Source organism: Perca fluviatilis, chromosome 1, assembly GCF_010015445.1.
Source record: "Perca fluviatilis chromosome 1, GENO_Pfluv_1.0, whole genome shotgun sequence".
In the NCBI taxonomy this organism is placed as follows: Eukaryota; Metazoa; Chordata; class Actinopteri; order Perciformes; family Percidae; genus Perca; species Perca fluviatilis.
This window is the reverse complement of record NC_053112.1, coordinates 20,331,542-20,353,022: the sequence shown is the minus strand read 5'-3', so window position 1 is coordinate 20,353,022 and position 21,481 is coordinate 20,331,542. Positions and strand designations below refer to the sequence as shown.

The 21,481-nt window shown below is 39.3% G+C and overlaps 1 protein-coding gene across 2 annotated transcripts in view; it reads left to right on the top strand.

Annotated features, from left to right (window-relative positions):
• Positions 1-21,481, top strand: part of LOC120565775 (zeta-sarcoglycan) — a 408,082-nt gene that overhangs the window by 268,776 nt on the left and 117,825 nt on the right. For both annotated transcript variants that reach the window (XM_039811797.1, XM_039811802.1), the window contains exon 3: positions 11,023-11,124. In XM_039811797.1, the coding sequence (XP_039667731.1) occupies positions 11,023-11,124 (102 nt within the window). The remainder of the gene's footprint in view (positions 1-11,022; positions 11,125-21,481) is intronic.

Genomic DNA, 21,481 nt, shown 5'->3' with positions numbered 1-21,481 from the left:
TAGTGCTCCTGAAAAATGCATTTTCTAATTTCTCTGATGACTAATATAGTTATAATTTATTGTATTTTACTCATTGTGATTCCTTCATGTATAGAAATAGAACAGAATCATACCAACTTAACTTAGCTAACTTAACTTAGAGAATATTAAGTATAAACTTTTCTATTCACAACGATTTACCCAACAAAATATTACCGTGTACAATGTCTGTCTTAGTGTCTTAGTGTACAGAAATGTCTGTGAAATTACTGTTAATCTAATCTGATAGTTTGTCTGGTTTTGCTACTTTAGATGTCCTTTCATAAAAATCTCCAGATGGCATTTATGTACAGAAAAGTGACTGTTTCACATATTTTTAATTTATTGTGTGTTCTTACTTTTACCATCATTATTAGAAGACATTTCTAAATGGAACAACAAAATAAATATGTGCCAACTCTTAAAAAATCAAGCTAAGCAGTAGCCTATGTTTAAGACAGATCAGAAACTATGCAAGCAAATGTCAACAGAACTCATCACTGAAAAGGAATGTCGTATCATAGCTATAACGGAGCATCAAAGACATAGCACCTCAATCAGTACATGCTGTTGTAGTCAGTAGATGTCACAAAGGTGCAGCTCATTCATATAATTATTTAGCTGAAGGACTAAAAACGGGCATTCACAGTTGAATAATTGTTTTTGGTGATTCTAATCAACTGATGAATCAAGTGTCTTTACAGGCTATTCAAACTATATTCAAAGCTAGAATATGATAGTCCTGTCATGTTCCCACTCAATGGGTCAAGTTCTTCCCTCAGCACTTATCAGTCATCTTGATGAGATGTCTACCTTATTTGAATATTAATTGTTAAATAAGTAGACTACAGCAAATCTGTACACTGTTGTAGGCCATATTTGTGACTTGTCTTGTTTATTGCAAATTGTGTCATCTTATTATTTTTTCTTTCGACTTTCTGGCATTGATATTGCCCCTGTCATTGCTGCTTTTGGCCACTACCTCCTTGTATTGAGCCATTAGTATCTCACTGGTGGTCTAATCAATATAAAACTGCTGGTCTAACCAATAAACACACCTACATCAAATATGTTACACTTTGAAACACAATTAGGGTTAAGGCATGCATGAACACACATATGGTCAAAGGAACAAAGGGAGGAAGAAAAAATGCATGCTAAATATAAATGCAATTGCCCAGCATTAAATCAATCAATGCTAAGTTTCTCTCTATAACAGGAATGTTGATCCCATTCACTTTTAAGCTACAGTTAATATAACTGAAAACTTCCTGTTAATGTGACACAAAAAAAGGCCTTACATGGAAGTGAAGGAAATTCTACTCCCTGAACTGCTGGAAGTGTTTTAATGTGAAACAGATGAAGGAAGTGCTGACTTTCCATTAACAGTTAATGGCAGCAACAGTGAATTAACACAACATACATTAAGGGAGCAGAAGAGCAATGTATTTCAAAACAGGGGAAACTACAAATAAAACCATGTCTCTGATAATAAATGCCTGAGATTTTAAGGTATTACAGCTTTACTTAAATTTCAGCTCAGACTTTTTTTTTTTTTTTAAACCTACCTTAAACTCTTAGTACAGGAAATGACTTTGGCTACATGGCATGCCACAGCATGCCACACTTGCTTCAATTTTAAACATGGTTAACAAAGTTGGAATCCATCCCTTAATCCAAATCTGGCAGTGCCAGTGCTACGCCAGAACATCAGAAGATTGAGGAAGTTGTGAAATTTGAGGAAAGAGCAAGGAAGAAAGATAAAAAGTGTAGTGGAAGAGGCAGAGGAGAAAGATAAAGAAAAGGATGCCATACTGTACATGCACTGGCTGTTGGCATACAGCCCTGAGGGAGATCTTAAAGTAGCTTGACTTACTGAGCAAACTGCCTCCTGTGAAAAAGTCAATAATTCCAATAAGGTGGTTGCCTTTAAAATGGATTTTGGGGACTTGCAGTAGTAGATTGAAATTTTCAGAAAGACCTAATTCAAGTCACTCCCCATTCTACAGCAAACTCCAGAGATACAGCAAACATTTAAAAATAGAACATGTATCATGTACCATGTAAGGTCTCCAAATGGTCAAACAGGCAAAGGACGACCAAAGCACTTTCTGAGTTTCCTAATTTGTTCATGCCTTCAGCCATTCCCTCACCTGTTTTCCCTAGGCAAAGGTGACACTGATCTTCCTCTCTCTCTCTCTCTGTCCCTCTCTCTCTCTCTCTCTCTCTCACTCTCTCTTCACTCGGATCTGCTGGCTGACATAAAAGGTTGCATGAAAAATTACAACAGTCCTGAATATTAGAAATGCCTGCAAAATACTTTCCTAGCCTATCCATCACAACAGGGACACATGGGTTTATCGTGTGTGTGTGTGTGTGTGTGTGTGTGTGTGTGTGTGTGTGTGTGTGTGTGTGTGTGTGTTGTGATTGGTACTTTGTATTTGACTGTGTTGTATTATGTGTGTATAACCTTGCATATGGTATGCTTTCACCTAATGGGACAGTTTGCCAGTTAACCTCGCCATTATTATCCCTACAACTTCTGCATGAAAGAGGACGTCTACCTACTAACAAAATCCGTTGACCTTGCACATACAAAACTCTCACACGCTCATGGCCCTTTTTATAGCTGGCATTAAGATGTGTCTAGGTCTGGACACAGTCTAAATGTGATTGAGATACATTACATTTACAGTGGGCATGGTATAGATAGTTTTTTACTCATCGTACTGCAGTTTGCAGAGCAGGTCAATTCCTGGTCATACTCTTTAAATCATTTTGTAATTAATAGTATTATAAATTCCTCATCTTACTTGTTTTTTAACCATGGTTTTCCAGAAGTTGTTTATGGAAACATACTTTTACACAATATATATATATATATATTATTAAAAAAAAATATTTTGGGGAAAAAAAAAAAAAAGTATAAAAAAAAAAAAAAATTTAAAAAAAAAAAAAAAAATTTTTTATTTTTTTTTTTTTTTTTTTATTTTTTTTTTTTTTATAAAAATACATTTTATTATTCCAAACCACAGCTAATGTCAAGAAAGTGTGAGTATGTGGTGGTAGTGGTAGTATTTAATAATTTTTTCTGCCTTTCACTGTTCCCCCTCTCTTTCTCTAAAATAAGTAGTATTAGTGTGCTCAAACTTAATTCCCTGACGTCCTTTGTATTTGAGAGTTTATTGATTCTGAGAACCTCCCTTATATGCTGGGGCCGAGCGATGTGGCCGAGCGATGTAGAATGAAATCAGGGGGGATGACTACCTATGGAGAAAAAGAAGTATGGTCTATAATTTAGCCCATATGGAATTTCTTTCCAGTCAATTAGTTTGTTCTACAGCTGTCTGCAGTTTCCACAACAGGTCTCTCTAGGTGTCTACACATATGTGAGTGGGTGCTCACACTGCACTGTACACATTGTGTGAGTGTGTACGTATGCATTACAGTTTTGTTTTTTTCTTGAGTGCATTTATGTGTGTGCCCACATCAAGTGCAGCAGAAAGGCACTCCTTTATTTTTTACAAAGAAATTGTATATGTGTGTAAACCAATCTTGTAGTTAGCACAAGTGAGATGTATGAGTATATCAATGTTAAGTAAAAAGACTGTAAATTGTATTGCAGTTTTAATGCACGCTCAGTTTAAACATAGTTTTGACTGAGTGTATGCACATCACAAAGTGAAAAAAGTCTGAATTAATCCACCTTGTGATACACCACTAAAAACAAAATTAGTTTTTTTACTTAATGAGGACTTGACATGGATGTATTAATATGATTTGTATTATTGATTATTTAACCATTGCAGCAATGTATCATGCTGGACTTACAGAAAAGGCAAAAAGTTGTTGGTCCAATGCATTGAGTGGGTGCATGACTGTGCCATACAGTTCACACACAAATAATCAGTGCCACAGACACAGAATGTAAATCTTACACTTACCTAAGGATTTCTCTATGTAAACCCACACATTTATGCTGTTATGTAAGGGAAGAAAATGAAGGAAGCAGGGGAGTACAGTTGATTGTGTGATGATGAAACAATTACGTGTGTCATTATCATTGTGCTGGGAGTTGTTGATTTCTCTTTGGCAAACTCTTGTAGATTTTACAGCCTTGAAGCCCATTTCAATTGGCAGAGAAGAAGCACAAACATAGACAAAGCCAAGCAGAATATTGTTTGTCTCTGATTAGTTGTTGTTATTGTTGCCAAACTGACTATGATTTGCCAGCTATTATGTTGACTATTTTTATTTGTTGGCGAAAGAGTAAAGGCACAGGAAAAAAGGAATTGTGTGTGTGTGTGTGTGTGTGTGCGCGCGCGCGCGCGAGCGCGCGCGTGCGTGTGCATGTGTGTGTGTGTGTGTGTGTGTGGTCTTCCTGTATTGTACAGTATTGTGGCTGGAAAGAAAGAGAGTGGTCATGTACAATACTGAGGTAGTTTTAATGAAGAATCACACTCAGCTTAATAGAGTTCACTAGCTACTAGTGTGATGAGATATCGTGAGATTAAACATGACGAGATGTCTCGTTGAGGTCAGAAGTGTCTCGTGATATCAGTACACATGTGCAGAGCAGCAGCCTTGAAATTAGCATAGAAAATCCCCCGCCCATTCTCCAAAGTTGACTCCGAGTTTACTTGTGCAGAGCGATAGTGGAAGAAAAAATCTGCCTGTAAAACCCAGCGTTAGATAGTTGGAGAGTAGCGCCACTCTCCCTCTCTCGTTCTCTTAACACATCCATGCCCTCTCTCTCTCTCTCTCCCTCTCTCTCTCGGCCGAGACACACGCATCTGCAGCGTGCAGTTTACTGTGGCGCTGTCTCGCGCAGACCACTCTCTTTCTCTGTTTAATTGAGTCGGGAAGCGGACAGCAAAACCTAACTTTACTTTTAATGACATTAAACAAAGAGAAATGTTCTCCGTTCGTCCTATAATGGTCATTAATCTATACTAAAGTAGCCTCCTTCCTCGTATAGTGCTGCAATTAAAGCTAGTGTGTAGTTTATGTCGCCCCCATGAGGAATTCAATGTAATGACAACAAAACTGTCGGCGTGTCCACATGATACAAACCTTACGTGATCGCGCACCACCCCTCCTCCATGCAGTTGCTAGTAGCCAAGGAGTACACAGGGGATTAAAAAAACATGATGGACTCTTCAGAAGAGGTAATTATCTTCACTCGAGCTTCTGCGCAGGAAAGTCACAATCTTCTAACAGTGTTAAGACCTGCCGGTTTGCCGAGGTCTAAAAGTGGAAGTGCTTTCTGTAACTTTGTGGCGGTGGCAGTGAACATTTCTAAATTAAAGTTAATGGAGGATCATGACTGATGGTTGTAACCCCTAACACCTCAAACAAGGAACTAGAGTCAATGTAATGCATGCTGAAATATTAATAACGCTTATAACTGTAATTATCTGTGAATATTTGAATATACAGGGTGGGAGCAACGAATAATTTGATATGTCTTTTGTTTCAGGGCCATTTTGAAATTTGATTATCAACAGTATTAATGTAAAAATGTTAAAATACAACAGCTGTTTAGTACAATGGACTGTATATATCCACAAATATAGCATGAGACATTGTTGCAATAATATTCACAACACAATATATAACCAAAAATTACCAACCACAAGCAGTCGCCAAAAGACAATAAGACAAACCAAGTAGCCTGATGAAGGCACAACTGGCCACAAGCTCGCTAAGTTGCAGAAGTTTACCAATACAATGAGGTAAGATAGTTGGTAAGATTATTAAGTTAAAACATCTGCTGACATTGAACTGGGAACGCCTGGATAGAGATAGGGGGGTAAAATTAAAGAATGAAAATCTATATTTGTAAGATCTCAAGAAGCAAAGAAAAAAGTAAAAACATTGTTGAAGTGCTTTCACAGAAAATAAATGAAAAATGTTATTAAAAAGACTGCAAATCTAAAGTGAACATGGGCCTGTTACTATAAATATGAATGTATATAGAACAACTTTTAGGAATTCTTTGCTACAGTTTAGCTATTTATTTCTAACATTGAGGCAGATTTGACCCACCCAAAAACTATAGGTGCATCTGTGTCTTGGTCAAGTCTTATTCCAAGTGCCAGTTGGATTCTTACCTTAGCTATATATAACTACAGTTACCACATCTGCAGTTAGAACATATTAAAATGAAATACACTTCCAAATCCTGCTTTATTTATTTTATTCTTTACTTACCCTGAAGTCCCGGTGGCTGAAATGGATTGAAGTCAGTTTGTAACTTTTATTTATGAATAATCAAAAGGTTCTTTCACCAACTCTTGCTTGATTATGAATGCCTTTCCACGTGATTACCAGAGTGTTTTTAATTCAAGAAGAAGCCAACCCTGCGAAAAAGTATATTACAACCTTTATATCCGTTTTCCAAAACTAATTTGACATTGAAAAAGATAGAGAGAGAGAGATGGAGAGTAGTAGGACAAAGAAAACCCTTGACAAATTCAAGAAGAGAGAGAGAGAGAGAGAGAGAGAGAGAGCAACTGTAAGCAATGAATGGAGAGATCTGCTTATTGTCTTCTTTTTGTTGATGAATTCCCATTGTATTCTAGGCTTTGGCAATATTATTCCCTTGTACCATTGATGCCAATGATGCATACTGGATTGAAAATGAAACGTGGCATGCAGTGTATGAGATACAGAGAAAGAGGGAGAGCTGTCATGTTCAATCAGAAGGTGGCTTCAGTGTTGGACAATGAAGCAGTGAGGTGGAATAAAACCACCTGATTTATTAACATCGTCGTCTTCATGTTTTTGGAATTGAGAGACAGAGTGTGACTGAGCGAGGGAGGATTAGAGAGGCATTGCACTGAATGTAGTGTGTGTAAATTTGTTCAAACTGAGCTAATTCTGTATGTATGCTCCCTCCGTTCTCCCTCTGTCTGTGTGTGCATGTTCCACAATTATATCTGTGTTTCGATACTAGTGTTTGTGTGTGTCTGTATGCAGAGTTTTTTATGTATGTGTGTGTATTACAGGGAGTGAGCAAGTTTGTCATTCCCCTGGCCTGTTGTGTTATGGCTTATTGAGTAAGCTCCATGCTCCACTGTATATTCAGCATAATGACTATAGATCTAACAACACTGAAAACCTCTGGCTGGTTTAACTTATTGATCTGACACACTCTTATCACTTTGCTATGCTCCCATTTGTAAGTCTGTGTGCGTGAGTGGATTATGTATTGACCTACTGTATGAGGTAAGGATTGGTCTTTTGATAAAAATCACATAGCATATTGTCGAGGTTGCATGCCTCTGATAGGATGAGGTTTGTTTGATTACAGATTTGTATAAATTGGATCAATGCTAATCAAATGTGGGGAAACCATAACAGAAGAGATTCTAACTCTAACTTTTGTTTAGATTTCACACAAATAAGAAGCATTATTTTCCATTAAAGTAGTACTGTAGTACCTTCAATTCTCGTCTTAGACTATAGAGTTAGAGGGCCCTATTTTAAAGGAGAATTCTGGTCGATTTCAACACACATCTGTTTGTTGTCACGTAGGGCTGTCAGTAGCGAGAAAAACGAAAATAATCAGTGTTGCCTACACCGAGTTATGCCACTGCTAGCTTTCGCACCCAGGCGACAGGGCAGGTTTTAAACGTGCTTTTAGCCTCTTAACGCAGATTATTTTCGTTTTTTCTTGCTACTGACAGCACTATGTGACAACAAACAACACAGCTATGTGTTGAAAACGACTGGAATTCTCCTTTAAAATAGGGCCCCACTTGTTATTGTTGGTGTGAGAGTTGTGATTTGCTCCTCTTTAAGTTTTGGTTTCCCCACCTGTACTTCTTTTCCTACTCTTCCATCTCCTCCTCTGCTCTCCTCATTGTCTCAATGTCTCTCCCTCAATATCTCTCTCTCTCTCTCTGAAGTAGATTTCTAATTTGAAAGGCTTTGTTGGTTTCCTGCACCTAACAATTAATGATAATCGACTGCAGCACACCCAACAGAATTCCTGTCTTCACGGACAGTTTCATCAATATTTGTAAACGTGACATAAAACAGGGAACCAGGGAAGCAAGACTAATTTGTTGTCATTGAGCGACACATTTTGTGGGAAAGTTACTCCGGTTGAAAGCTGAATTGGTTCCATACACATAGTTTGTTTGAGGTTTTAACCCCTAATATAACTGTATCTCAACAACTTCGTGAGCCTGAAAATGTTTGCCCTAAGGACAGTTTTTTCAGAATAACCAGGGCACACTTATCATGCTTGTCTCAATAATAGAAGGAGAAAATAAAAAATGTGGCAGTGACAGAGTTTTCATAATTACATTTATATTCTAATGTTTTCCTTCAGAAATCATACGCACTTTGTTTACAATTTTGTAACCTATTTTAAAGCACTCCTTTTGTAAAACAAAATATAAAACTTCCTGACCAACTGTCATGGTTCAATCATCCAACTCATCCAGCTGTAACTAATATTACAAACAAGGAAATTACGTCAGTGTCTACCTTTAACTTCTGCTGAAAAATCTGCTTGATCAACAGAAATGTGTTTCCATGGAACCAGTATACTATACTCAGAAGCCCCTCAGAGCTCTAACCAAGCACATGACCAAAACAGCTGTTGCATTGCAATGCCGCCTCCACTGTCACTCTTCTAAGCACAGATTTGACATGGTACAGTAGATGCCTCTTTGCTCTGTAAAAGCCCCTACTATCCTAATACCCTGCATGGCTGTTTGAAAATAATTTAATCTTACCGTGTAAGTCTGATCCAACAATCTTTTCAAGCACTCACTTGTGTGGAATCTGTAAAATCACAAACCGGCACAAAGCCATTTTTATCACAGCGAGCCGGTCAGCTGACCAGAAATGGCGCTGTGACGTGAAGCACACAACCTAAATGTGTTTACAGAGCTCATAGTCTTATACTGATACATTTCTTGTTTTGTTTTAATGAAATTGTGAAAAGGATCTACAGTCCTTGTCAAAGCAGTGGAGCAGAACATTTGTATATGCAGCACTGCATTTATCTCATAATCATTTGTATTTAATTGTTTTATTACAATGTCAGTTCTCGCCATCAGACCTTATCATTGTGGTTACTTGTGCTGTTAATGAATAAGGAAATAAATTGGATTGTATTTCTATGAATACATGTTACTTGTTTATAATTCAGAATCATTGCAAAGTGAAAAAAAACAAAGTATAAAAATAATAAAGGCAAATGTACTCTTCAAAAGTTAACCTTCAAAGCTTCAGATGATTCTGATGTAAGTAGGACTTTTATTTTAAATTGTTTAACTTTCCCTATTGAGAGTCAATCACCCCCCTTGTGCTAGCTAACCTCTGTTCCACTCACTTTTATAACTCAGCAGGGGTTTCTTTCATCTGTCTTTCTGTCAAGCTAAAATGTGTTCCTGGGGTTTTCTGTCTGCATTGTAAGCTAAATGATTATATGAAATTTCAGCACCCTGTCGTTTTGACAAAGAAAACCACAGGTCTCCTTTTTTTGTTTTTTAAGAATATATTTTGGGGCTTTTCCTTTTATTTTCAAAGTGGATAGACACAAAAGGAAGACAGAGATGGGGGATGACGCCCAGCAAAGGGCAGCAGATCAGATTTGAACGTTGCACCGCTGCAGGACTCACACTCACAACATGGGGTGAACACTCTTACTGGGTGAGCTAGAGGTTGCCCCCACCATGGCTCTCTTCAGGCATTGGCAGTGTGCCAATGGCTGGGGCTCCTGGGATACATTGTAGTTGAATGCTAACAAACGAAGTGCAACATGTACATCAAGTGTAACTTAGCATTTCCTGTCCTGTTGCGCATTCTTTCTGTGTTTTTTGTTGTTGATGTAATGGTTATTGTATGATGCTCATTGATGTGGAATAAACATATTATAATCACATGCTTACATAAAAAATATAATCCTAGTATACTGTTAAGAATGTTCTCTGTAAAACAGGATCTGAATGGATGAAGCAGACCTGTGTGAATACATGATATTCCCATCTCTCATCAATATTACACTGCTCATCAATGACTTATTTTAATAAGTACTCCTGGGTATCTGGAGATCCTTAAAAGCGTGTCTTAAATTGAGTAAAACCTAAGACATTAAATAGTTGGAATGTCTTACATTCTGACATTCACGGTGATGTTTAGTCAAGGGAAATTTGCAAAGATAAAGCAGATGAAACAAGACAACATGTAAGATGTCAGTGGTATGGACAGCATTAACATTGTTTCCAAATCTGAAGTTAAGCCACTTTTAATGGGTAAATAGTCTGATGTGTTAACGTTTGACAACTTTGTGTCTTCATTCTGGTCATTTTAAGCGGCTTCATTTCCAGGTAGCACAGACAATTTGTAGTCTTAAGTCACCGTGAAATGATACGGAGCTGTGAGATACAGCTCGGTAAAGGACTGTTGGCCTCCAGCCACATTTTGTCAGATCACAATGAGGGAGAAATAAATTTAATTGATAGGACAGCTAGGTGAAAAGACATGGAGGAAATCGTCACAGGTCAGACTCAAGCCCTGGACCTCTGCGTCAAGGTATAAGGCTCCCAGTACATGTGCGCCTGATCTACCCACTGAGCCAACCCAGCCACAGACTCCAACCACATTCTTTCAAAATGTTAACAAAGTTTGTTTCAACTGCCATCAACACACACGCTGACCCACGGTATAAGCTTAAGGTTATGTGCGGTTTTATTCGATGGACGGGGTTAAACCGTCCATCGGTCTGCATTATCTGTTTATTCCGACATAATATAATGATACTCTTTAGATAATAGATTGTTGTATCATTTATAATTATAAATTAATAGAAAACGCTCTAAAAACAGCAAATCATTGGATTCTCTGACTCTGTGGGGATGAGGAAACTACTTTGTATATGTGGGCAAATAATTTTTTTTTTTTTCCACTCAACTTGTTATTTATTTTCTGAATAACCACTGAGTATCTCTCTGTCTCTCTCTGTATGTATCTCCGTCTTTATAGGATGGAATGGGGAATCTGCGGGTGACGAAGGAAGGTGTCAGATTGGAGGGAGTGTCCGAATTCTTATTGCCTCTATACGTCAAAGAGATCCAGTCTCGTAGGGTAAGATAATTGTGTGTGTGTGTGTTTGTGTGTGTGCATGCCTGCCTGCGTGCGTCTGTGCGTGTGTGGTTGTGTGTTCCTCTTTAGCTCAAAAAGAAAGCCATGCTGCATTATAGAACATAAAACCCAAGCATTGTTTGACTATTCGCTGAGAGTTTGTCTTTTCACGTGTATGTGTTTTGACTAAATATGTTGTACAGAATAATGCATATTTCGTCTGTTAAACCGGGAGGATGTATGTGTGTGTGTATACGTCCCTATATGTTCCAACCTCTATAATGAACAGAAATCAGATGTTGCCCCCAGTAGTCAAGGTCTATTTGTCATGTATGTGACACATTGTAGTGTTGCATATGATCCAGCGCTCTTCCATGTCTCCATTCATCACACACATAATCATCATCGATCCCGTCAGCTGAGGCAACACGGACACTATGTCACTCTATATAGGACAATCCTTGTGGCCCTGTGTGTTTGTGTGCTCAATCGTGTGCACGTGTGTGTTCATACGTATGAATAGTAAGCACAATAATGCTACAGTAATAGTTATTCTTCTGATCCCTCCTGTCTGTTGGGACAGGTTACCTAATAGTACTTTAGCATGTGATTCCTCTGTTTTTGTACATTTTTGTAAATTTATGTTTTTATGCCTCAAGGAACTGCCACGGAAATTTCGTAATAGTGGTGTCTGACTCCTCAATATAATGACAATAACACTTATTGGAACTTTGAATCTGAAACACCATTTGCACTGTTGTGTGTGGTTTTCACAGCAGATAATTTCACAAAAGCATTAACCACCGCTTTTACAAAACAAAACATCGCATACTGCTGTTATGAGCTTGACAACAATGTTTTTGGCTTTGAGTGGGTTTGGAAAAGGTAATATAGTCTCTCAATTAAAGTCAGTTAGATATGACATAATATGGTAAATAGTTTACTGTCAGAAACACTGTCTAATATATAATACACATATAATAATGCATCCTATATGGTATATGGCAATAGTCAGATAAATACAGGAAGCCACAAAAAGAAATAGGGGTAACACCAGGAGGTTGAGCGTGGCAGGATGGGAGAAAATACTGATATAAAAGGACAGTAGGGTTTTGAAGATAAAAACAAACAATGAGAAAGAAAGGAAGGATGACTGGAGATAAAAGATATTAGAGAATTGAGGATGCGAGTAGAGAGAGATGATGAACAGTGAGGAGATGGAATGAAGTAAGACGAGCGCTGTTGTAGAACGAGTGAAGGCCGATGAGGAGAAAAAGTAATTAAGGAAGAGAAGGAAGAGGGTTGTAAGAGGAGACAAAAGGATGATCGGCAAACGCTTGTTTAGTGAAATAGTATTGTGATGAACTCTGCTTCGATCTCTAAAATGTTGCTTACAATTGATATTTCTGCTTTACTGGCTAGTGCAGATCTATGAAAAAGTCAAAGATGTCACAAAGGTTTTCAGCAGTATTTGCATCAATATTGTTGAAAATGCAAGGCATGATAACCCTGATACCATCAAGAGCACTTCAATAAAGGAGAAATACTGTAGATGCTGCTCCTTTTTTTCAAGTGCAGCATAAATCAGGTGTTCCACTACTTCAGCTGTTGCTACTTCATTATTTACACCCACTGTATGGCTTGCTTTTGCCACATTTGCTTTACATCGAAGATGTATGAGTCAAATTCATGTTAACAGCCTCACAATTCAGATGAAAATAACAGGGGCGGTAAATGAAATCCATTTGAAAGTCTCTATGATTCAAGCTCCCAAACATGCCATGATTTTAGACTTGTCATATTCATATGTGATGCACTTATAGATTCTGTGCATACTGCAAATTTTACACACTAGCTCACTGTGCATTTGAATATAATATTGTCAAAAAAATCACAAATTATTCTCAAAGGGTTTTACAATGTGTACAGTACATGATACCCTCTGTGCAAAAAAACTAAACTAATAAATTAGTGAAACAGTGATAGTGGAAAAAATGTCATGGAAATCATTCTTTTTGTCTTCTAATCAGTTCATCAATCACTTGACAAAAGATATTTTCATATCGATGGTGTCAGAGAAATTGAAGTCACCTTAAAGATAGTCTGGATCAACGGAAGTACATTTCCAGGATAATTGCCTGACATTGCTTGAGCCACGGGCGCCACCCAAGATGATTGTGATTGGTTTAAAGAAATGCAAACAACTAAGAGCATTTTCTTTCTTCTATCCCAGAATGTATGTGTGGTGTAGCCAGACCTTACTCCACAGCGCTGTGGAGATAGGTCTGGCATGCAAGACTACCTCAAATTTGACTTTAATGGTATTTTCATGTACCAAGTGCCACTTAACCGAGAACAATATGTATGGGTCTAAATTATAGGTACAGTAATACTTGAACACGCAACACACTGTTTTATATTATTTTATATACTATAGTAACAATAATAATAATAAATTGTATTCATATAGCTTTTCAAGGTACTTAAAGACACTTTTTTTACAGACTTTTTTTCATCGATTTTTGTTTCCTTAAAGCAACACCAACGATTATTTTGTACCTTAAAATAATTTTTCCAAAATTGTTTCAGTGGTTCATCAACTTGTAATAGGGTGAACGGCACTTCTGCATTCACTTTGCGGCCCTCTGTCGGCTATAACTGATGCAAGTTTGCCAGATCGGTCAGCAAATCTGTAGTTCGAATGAGACATAAGAAACTGTAATGGACAATTCCGCTTCCAACCTGTAGGGGGACCGAAGAGGAAAAGTGCTTTGGTGTTGCTTTGAACCTTCACACTGTGATAACAGCTTGCCTTTACACTGTGTGATAACAGCTTGCTTGTGTGTGTCTGTCTGTCTTTGTAGACTGCATGTGTGTGTTCGGCAAGTGTGTGATTGTCAACCATTTGTTTGATAATATGTGTGTGATAATATGTGTGTGAGGATTGCATGCGCCTGTCTAAGGCTACATTTACACGTGGGCAGCTATTTTCATAAACAGACATTTCAACCTTTCCGGTTTCAAAAATAACATTGTGCACACCTGTCAGTTTTCAGAAAAGTGTTCGTTTACACGTACTTCCTCTTCCTCTTTTGAACAAAGATGGCACCATGATCATCATTCGTGTGGCCTGACCAGGAGGTAGAGCTCCTGTTAAATGTAACTTTAGATTACAAAACAACAAAATAACAGGAGAACATCGACTGGGAGGCGTGCCAAAAGTAAATATGACGACTTACTGACCCTCTTTTTAGAGCACTACCCCAACGTATCTACCGATGATTTTCCTCATCAAAAGGAGGACTTTACCCGCGCTGTCCTCACAACCAAGCTTAAGGCAGTTCGGGTAAAATACAGAGGTGCTGTGGACACAGGCCGTAGGTCTAGGCATGGAAAAGTAGTCATCCTGTATTTTGAAATGTGCAAGCAGGTATAGTGTGGTTCGCTGGCCACCACTACTTTGCCCACCGGTGTCGAAACTAATGACCTGCAGCCCTCGTCCCAAGCCTCGCTTCAAGGCTCGTCAACATTGGACGTCATTGATGCCAGCGTCGAAGTAGACATTGAAGGACATCCTGATGATGGCAGCGTGGCACCACCAGTACCATGAGTGAAGAAGAGGAGAGATCTTCTAAACATATGTATACAATTGTCTTAGTAGTCAGTGTTGGGAAGGATACTTTCAAAACGTATTCCGTTACAGAATACATGCCCACAAATGTAATTTGTAACGTATTCCGTTACGTTTCTCAATCTGAGTAACGTATTCTGAATACTTGGATTACTTCCACATTGATTTGCATTTTATATAGTGTAGGAATGCGGCCATCACATACAGCTTACTAAACAGGCCTATTATGGTGTGTTCTTCTATTCCAACTGGCTGAATGTGTACCTAAACAAGCAGATAGATTTTTGTATTTGTAGTCCAGAACTGCATAAAAATCTAACCGCAGTCTTGCTACCACAAGCTAATTTTAGCTAACGTTAGCTAGCATGTCAAACGGGGCTAGCCAGTCTTTCAACGGCTCTGGAGCTAGTAAATCATCACGTAGGAGAATGTGAAGTCGCACGTCAATGTTAAAATAGCAAGGTGACCAGTAAAACTACAGCAGATGACTACCCTTGACTAATTAAAAAAATAACTTACTTTAAGATGCTTCTTCAGCAGGGCCGGCCCTAGACCTTTGGGGGCCCTAAGCAGGATTTGGTTCGGGGACTCTCCACATTGTAACATGTTGCCACTGCACTTGGCACTAAACCAACTTGTGTATTGTAAATATTAGTTTAAGCACTCATAATGTACAAATACGCATTTAAAGACTAATGTGAGAACTATTAGCAGCAACACTATCTTTAAATAGACCGGCTCTGTTATGAGCTCTATTGTGGGACATTTCAAGCGCTCTTGGGGGCCCTCTGGTAGCCACGGGGCCCTAAGCAGCCGCTTAGTTCACTTATGGGTCGGGCCGGCTCTGTTCTTCAGGTTGGAGGTGGAGTAATTTGGACGCTGAAAGGAGGTTGGTTGCTGGCAAACAGAGGTTGCACTGCACAGTTATATTTTGTTCTCCCTGTTCTTTCTTTAATGTTAAATGCTGTTTGAATTTCCAAGATAGAAACACATTCCTGCCCTGGCTCTGTCGTACCGGTTCCGACTCCATTGTGACTGATCACGCAAATAGCAAATGTTTTCGATTTCATATTGGGGCTTCTGGGAAATGCATGGAGTTGCCTTAATTTATTCAGAGTGAATAAACTTGTGAAACAGAGAAGTATCATCATGTAATCGATTGATTTCAACAATGTAACTGTATTCTAAATACCAGCTGTTTAAATTGTAACTTTAATGGAATACAGTTACTCATAATTTGTATTCTGAATACGTACGCCTAGTTACCTGTATGTCTGACCTCATCAGACGGATGTGTGTGCGATGTGGTGTGATAAGTTTGTGTCATTGTGGCCTACACTTATTCCTACATTAATTTGTTGTAAGGGTTCATTGTTTGTTGATGTTTTGTTGTTAGAACATGGTTGATTATGCAAACCTACCAACCTAGGTAGCAAACCTAGTACGCATTATTGAAATGTATGTGTGACAGAGAGAGAGAGAGAGAGAGTGAGAGAGAGAGAGAGAGACTGAGAGTGAGAGAGAGACTATCTTGTAGCCTATCTTGGCTTGCCCCTAGGCAGAGGGAAATGTCACTGAAAGCTAGAATTTGGAACTCAAACATTGCCATGGCACCACATGAAACATTCTAGAGAAATTCTACAGCTCCTAGTCCTATTACTGAGCTCCTACTACTGAGAGCTGCCACTCTTATGTCAATGGCTGACACTGGAATAGAATAGAAGAGTAATGTTTGTAACAATGGATTTTTTTACTGCAAATTATGCTGTTGTAATTAATTTTGTTCTTATCTACTTTGCAAAGGCCAAACTAATAGGACACCGCCAGGAGTGTCTGAATAAACGGCTTTCAGCAGAGGCTCAGCAACAACATGCTGTTGAAGAAGACCAGCGTATCAAAAGATATATCCTTAACGTCATTAAGGCCTCAGAAAAAAGAGCTGCTGACAACTTTTCTAAAGTTTCCAATACACTGGATAGGCTTACAACCTCAATTGTTGATGGATTTTCTTTCCTGCGGGAAACACTCCATACATCATAACCAGCACAGGCGCCACCATCACCACCACCACACTACCCCACAACACTACCCCAGCAAGGCCATATGCCATCACAACACTCCCATATGCCATCACAACACTCATATCTGCCAAATCCAATACGTCATGGTATTCCCACAAAACTCCTCAGGCAATAGAACACACACACACACACACACACACACAGTGTAATGCCAATTACCATTAACACTGCAGATTTGTCCTTCACACCTGTTGAGAGCGTAGGGCAGTTCTCATACACCCAAACACTTTTCAAGAAAGATTAGTCAAAATTTGACTCTGTTGCTTCTGCAGGCTATGGCTACTTTTTGAATGTAAAAAGGCAAGTATAACAGCTTATCTAATGTTTCAGCCGTTGCAATGACAGTTGACAGAAATTGCACTTTTAAAGCCAAGTATAAAGGCTTGTCTGATGTCTTGGCAGCTGCAATAAGAGTTTACAGAAATTGTACTTTTTGGTTGTATGGTGTTAAAGTGCTCATATTATGCTCATTTTCAAGTTCATACTAGTATTTAGAGGTTATACCAGAATAGGTTTTTTGTGGTTTAATTTTCAGAAAGCACCATATATTTGTTGTACTGCACATTGCTGCAACTCCTCTTTTCACCCTGTGTGTTGAGCTCTCTGTTTTAGCTACAGAGTGAGGCATCTCACTTCTGTACCATCTTTGTTGGGAGTCACACATGCGCATTAAGTACTGCTAGCTAGTCAGTTGCAGAGCATGAGGGAGTGCCATGCTAGCAGCTAGGCGAGCATTATAACATGTGTTACAAAGTGACGCACATTTGTCACGGAAGTAAAGGCTGGACTACAATAGATCAGTTTGGAGCAGTTTGTGAACAGTGTTTTTTGTTGGAGATGGGAAGTGCCTTTGGGGTAGACTTTGGGCGTTTTTACTTTGTAAACCTATACCATGCACAAAAAAGATATATAACACAATTAAGGAAAGGGGAAAAGTCAAAAAGCATAATATGAGCACTTTAAAGTTACTTTAAAGTTAATGTTTTTTATACCATTGAGGTCAGTTGAATTCCAAGCTCTTTGAAGTGAGTTCATTTGAATACTGTATGCCCTATTTTTGAACAGCTATACCATTTGTTTATTGTAATGTTAGCTCTTGAAGCCTCTTGGAAATGTATTGTTATACTTCTAAGTTATAAGCAGTAAGCAGTACAGAGGTATTTTATTTGTACAGTGTTTGTTCTCTTTAATGCCCCAATGACAAACAATGTTTGTGTCTGATCAGAACTAAACTGGTTGAAAAGCATTAAGACTTGTTTCTGTAATTGTGTAAGACTCACACAGTGAAGTATGCTGGGGCAACTATAAAACCACTGACCACTTGTTACAGTAAACCTGGCCCACAAAACTGTTGAGTATCAAATACGAAGAACAAAAATGTAAAGAATAATGCTTAAACACAAACATTAGCCTGTACTAAAATGTATACATTTATACAGGGGTAGGCTACTTCAACATGTTTGTTAAACTAGTTTAACACACACACACACTTGAGGTCCCTTTATGGGTCAAGAAACTGTGTCAGGACTCTCCTGACCCTCTTCCCTTCAGTTGACATTTCCTCTCTGACAGGCTTATCAGGTTGGTTGTCCCGGTCATATTGAATAGCCTCTGTAACCCTGGTGTCATCCACAGTGTCCATAGCAGCCTCGCAGTAATTATGCAGGACGAAGCATGCATATACGATGAAGGGAAGGTCATTATGGTTAATGTCCATTGCTCTTCTCAGGGCTCCAAACCGGCCTTTCAGCCTCCCAAACGCTCACTCGATAACCATCCGTGCACGGCACAAAAACAGTCCGAAGTACTGCTCCTGAGCATTTGTCCCCCCATTCGCATACTCTTTCATTAGGTATGGGAGCAGAGGGTATGCAGGATCTCCAAGTAAGTACACTGGTATGGCCTCTTCATCCTCAACTATTTGCTTGGGACATGGTGGGATGTTTCCATCTCTCAGATGGCTGTTGAGTGGAATTTGCGGGTGTCGTGAACGCTCCCAGGACATTTACTACCACATCAATGAAAGAATATTTATAGTCACAGGTAGCCTCAAACTGAACCTATTGACATAATCTGTGGAATTCACAGATGGCTGCTTTATTTCCATATGTGTGCCATCCACAGCACCTATGAATTGAGGGAGGCACTAGTTGCTCCACAGAATCTTCGGATGTGGGCAGTTGTATGTACATAGGACCTAAGTTGACAGCTATTGCCTCATACACTTCCCTTACTATTATTGACACGGTCGATCGAGAAAGACCGAAGGCTAGACGTCTTACGCAGTCTAGCCTCGTCGGACAGGTAATACAAGGTGCAGGCAACTTTTTTTATGACACCGAAAGGGGACCGCATGACGGTCATCTCAGCCTCGATGTAGGGACGCAGCAATTCGGAGAGTGACAGCAGCGATGACCACGACATCCTAAAATTTTAACGCCATTCCTCCAGGACAACCACTTAATTTTCGAAGTTCTCCCACTAGACAGCAGTTCGCCCAGGTCGGACCCAAAAACTGCGATGCTGGCGGCGACGCGGACTGGCTCTTTGTGTTGGAGGGAGGAGAAGTTGTTGCAAAATTGCTGACCTCCGAGCACTCATTTGTCTCTGCTCCTCGACATAATGGAGGAGCTTTATTTGCAAATGCAAACAGACGAAAGGGGTTTGCACCATCATAAATGCGACTGCTACTCTGAATGCATCCATGATCACCATAGCCAAATGAAAATGTAAACATAGGTCACACTTTTGGCGTAGGTGCGAGTTCTGGCGCATACTGTGACCTAAACCTAAATTTCTCTCAGTTTACATGCAAACGTGCAAACAAAGATTTCAAAAATCTCCAATCTGGCTGCATTGTTTAGAAAGACTCGTTTTCAGAGGCGAATTCTCCGTTTGCGTGTAAACGAAGGGCACAAACGAAGGGAGATGTCTCAATTTTTCTAAATAACCATGTACGTGTAAACAGGGCCTAAGTACCTATTGATATTTTACTTTCAAAACATTTGAGCAGATATTGACGTTTTGTGTATGTGCATGTTTGCGTGTATTCGAGTGTGTGTATGAAGCCAAGCTTATCTTCTTACATGAAAGCAAACAGCAGGTCGCCCTCACATTTTCGAAACAGCAGGCATGCTCTTACTATGATACTGACAGTCACTGCAATTTTACTGTGAAGTGTGGTTGAATTGGGGTGGGAGCATGCTGATTCAGAAGTATCCACTAAACTCCCTGAGGACTCAACTGTGTACTACTTGCTTTGTGAAGAGATACACTGTAGAAAGATGGGGATACAAAAGACTGAACCATGGAGAGGAAGATGGGGGAAGAAAAAGATAAGGGCAGGAAAATAAGGGTTGTGAAAAGGGAAATCAGGGAGTGTAATCAATTCACTAAAATACAAAAATTGCACCTAACACAATTTGCTACCTACTGGACAACACAAATAATTGTATTTGAATCACTATATAGATTTACACTCCACCTACCTATATAGTAAGCACAGCTAAGGTTATCATAGGCACAAAGAGAGCACAGAGTCAATAACAAACTTACTGTTGCAACCCTGATACAGGGCCATCGTATGATGCCTCATGGTCCTGGATGGCTGTATAGGTGAAGCACCCTTATCAGGTACTATATACTCCTTACATTCTGCCTTGACTAAAGTTACAAATGCAAATGTAAATTCTAGAAAACTTACTTGGACAAGTAAAGGCCCAGACACACAGACCAGACGGCCGACCCTCGGCAGAAAAGGCAGTTGGACTGTTCAGTCTACCCGAGTTGGTCAAAAAAAGTGCCTCGGAACACACCAAAGCGACGAGACGTAATATGTCTAAAAAGAGCTACATCTGTGCGAATATCAGGGGGTAACTTGTTCCAGAGTTTCGGGGCAGCAACTGCAAAAGCCTGATCACCCCAACGTTTATACCTTGACCTAGGCACTTCTAAAACTCGCTGATTTGAAGAACGCAATGACCGGTTGTGCTCCCGCAAAGTTAAAATTTCAGACAAATACTCCGCGGCCAGACCATTTAAGGCCTTAAAAGCAAAAACAAAAAAGACAGACTGTCATGGCGGCTTGTTCAGAATACGATTTCATATTTTACTAAAATAGTTCACCGAAACGTGTTTCTGAAAACATTTTAAGCGAGAAATAGGCCATGCAGTTGCTGAATCTGTCTTCATTTCAGATCAACAAAGGTCAGTTTAAAAGATTTTCGGCAGATTTTGAGAGACTTTAGTCATGCTCATTCTGCTCCCCGTTTCCGGGTTAGCACTCTACCAATCAGATGAGTCATTTGAGTCCGACTGCCGGCAGTGCCCACCCCGCTGATTATACATGTCAAATCAGCCAAAATGAATGCCTCTTGGACGGACGACGGCACGGAACACACCGAACAGACTCGAGTCACTGACCTCGCCAGACTGTCCAACGGACGATTATCGGCTTGATGTGTCAGTGCCTTAACACAAAGGTGAAATGTATGCTTCACACAAGAAGTCTTTCCAAACAGTATTTTTTGGTTTTACAAGAGAAAAGACTCTAAGGATGAGGACTAACTGGTTTGTAATGGTTAACCGCACCTCCTCTGTTAAAGAGAAGCACACAGCCGCTTCCCTGAGCTTGTCTATGGGACCTAAC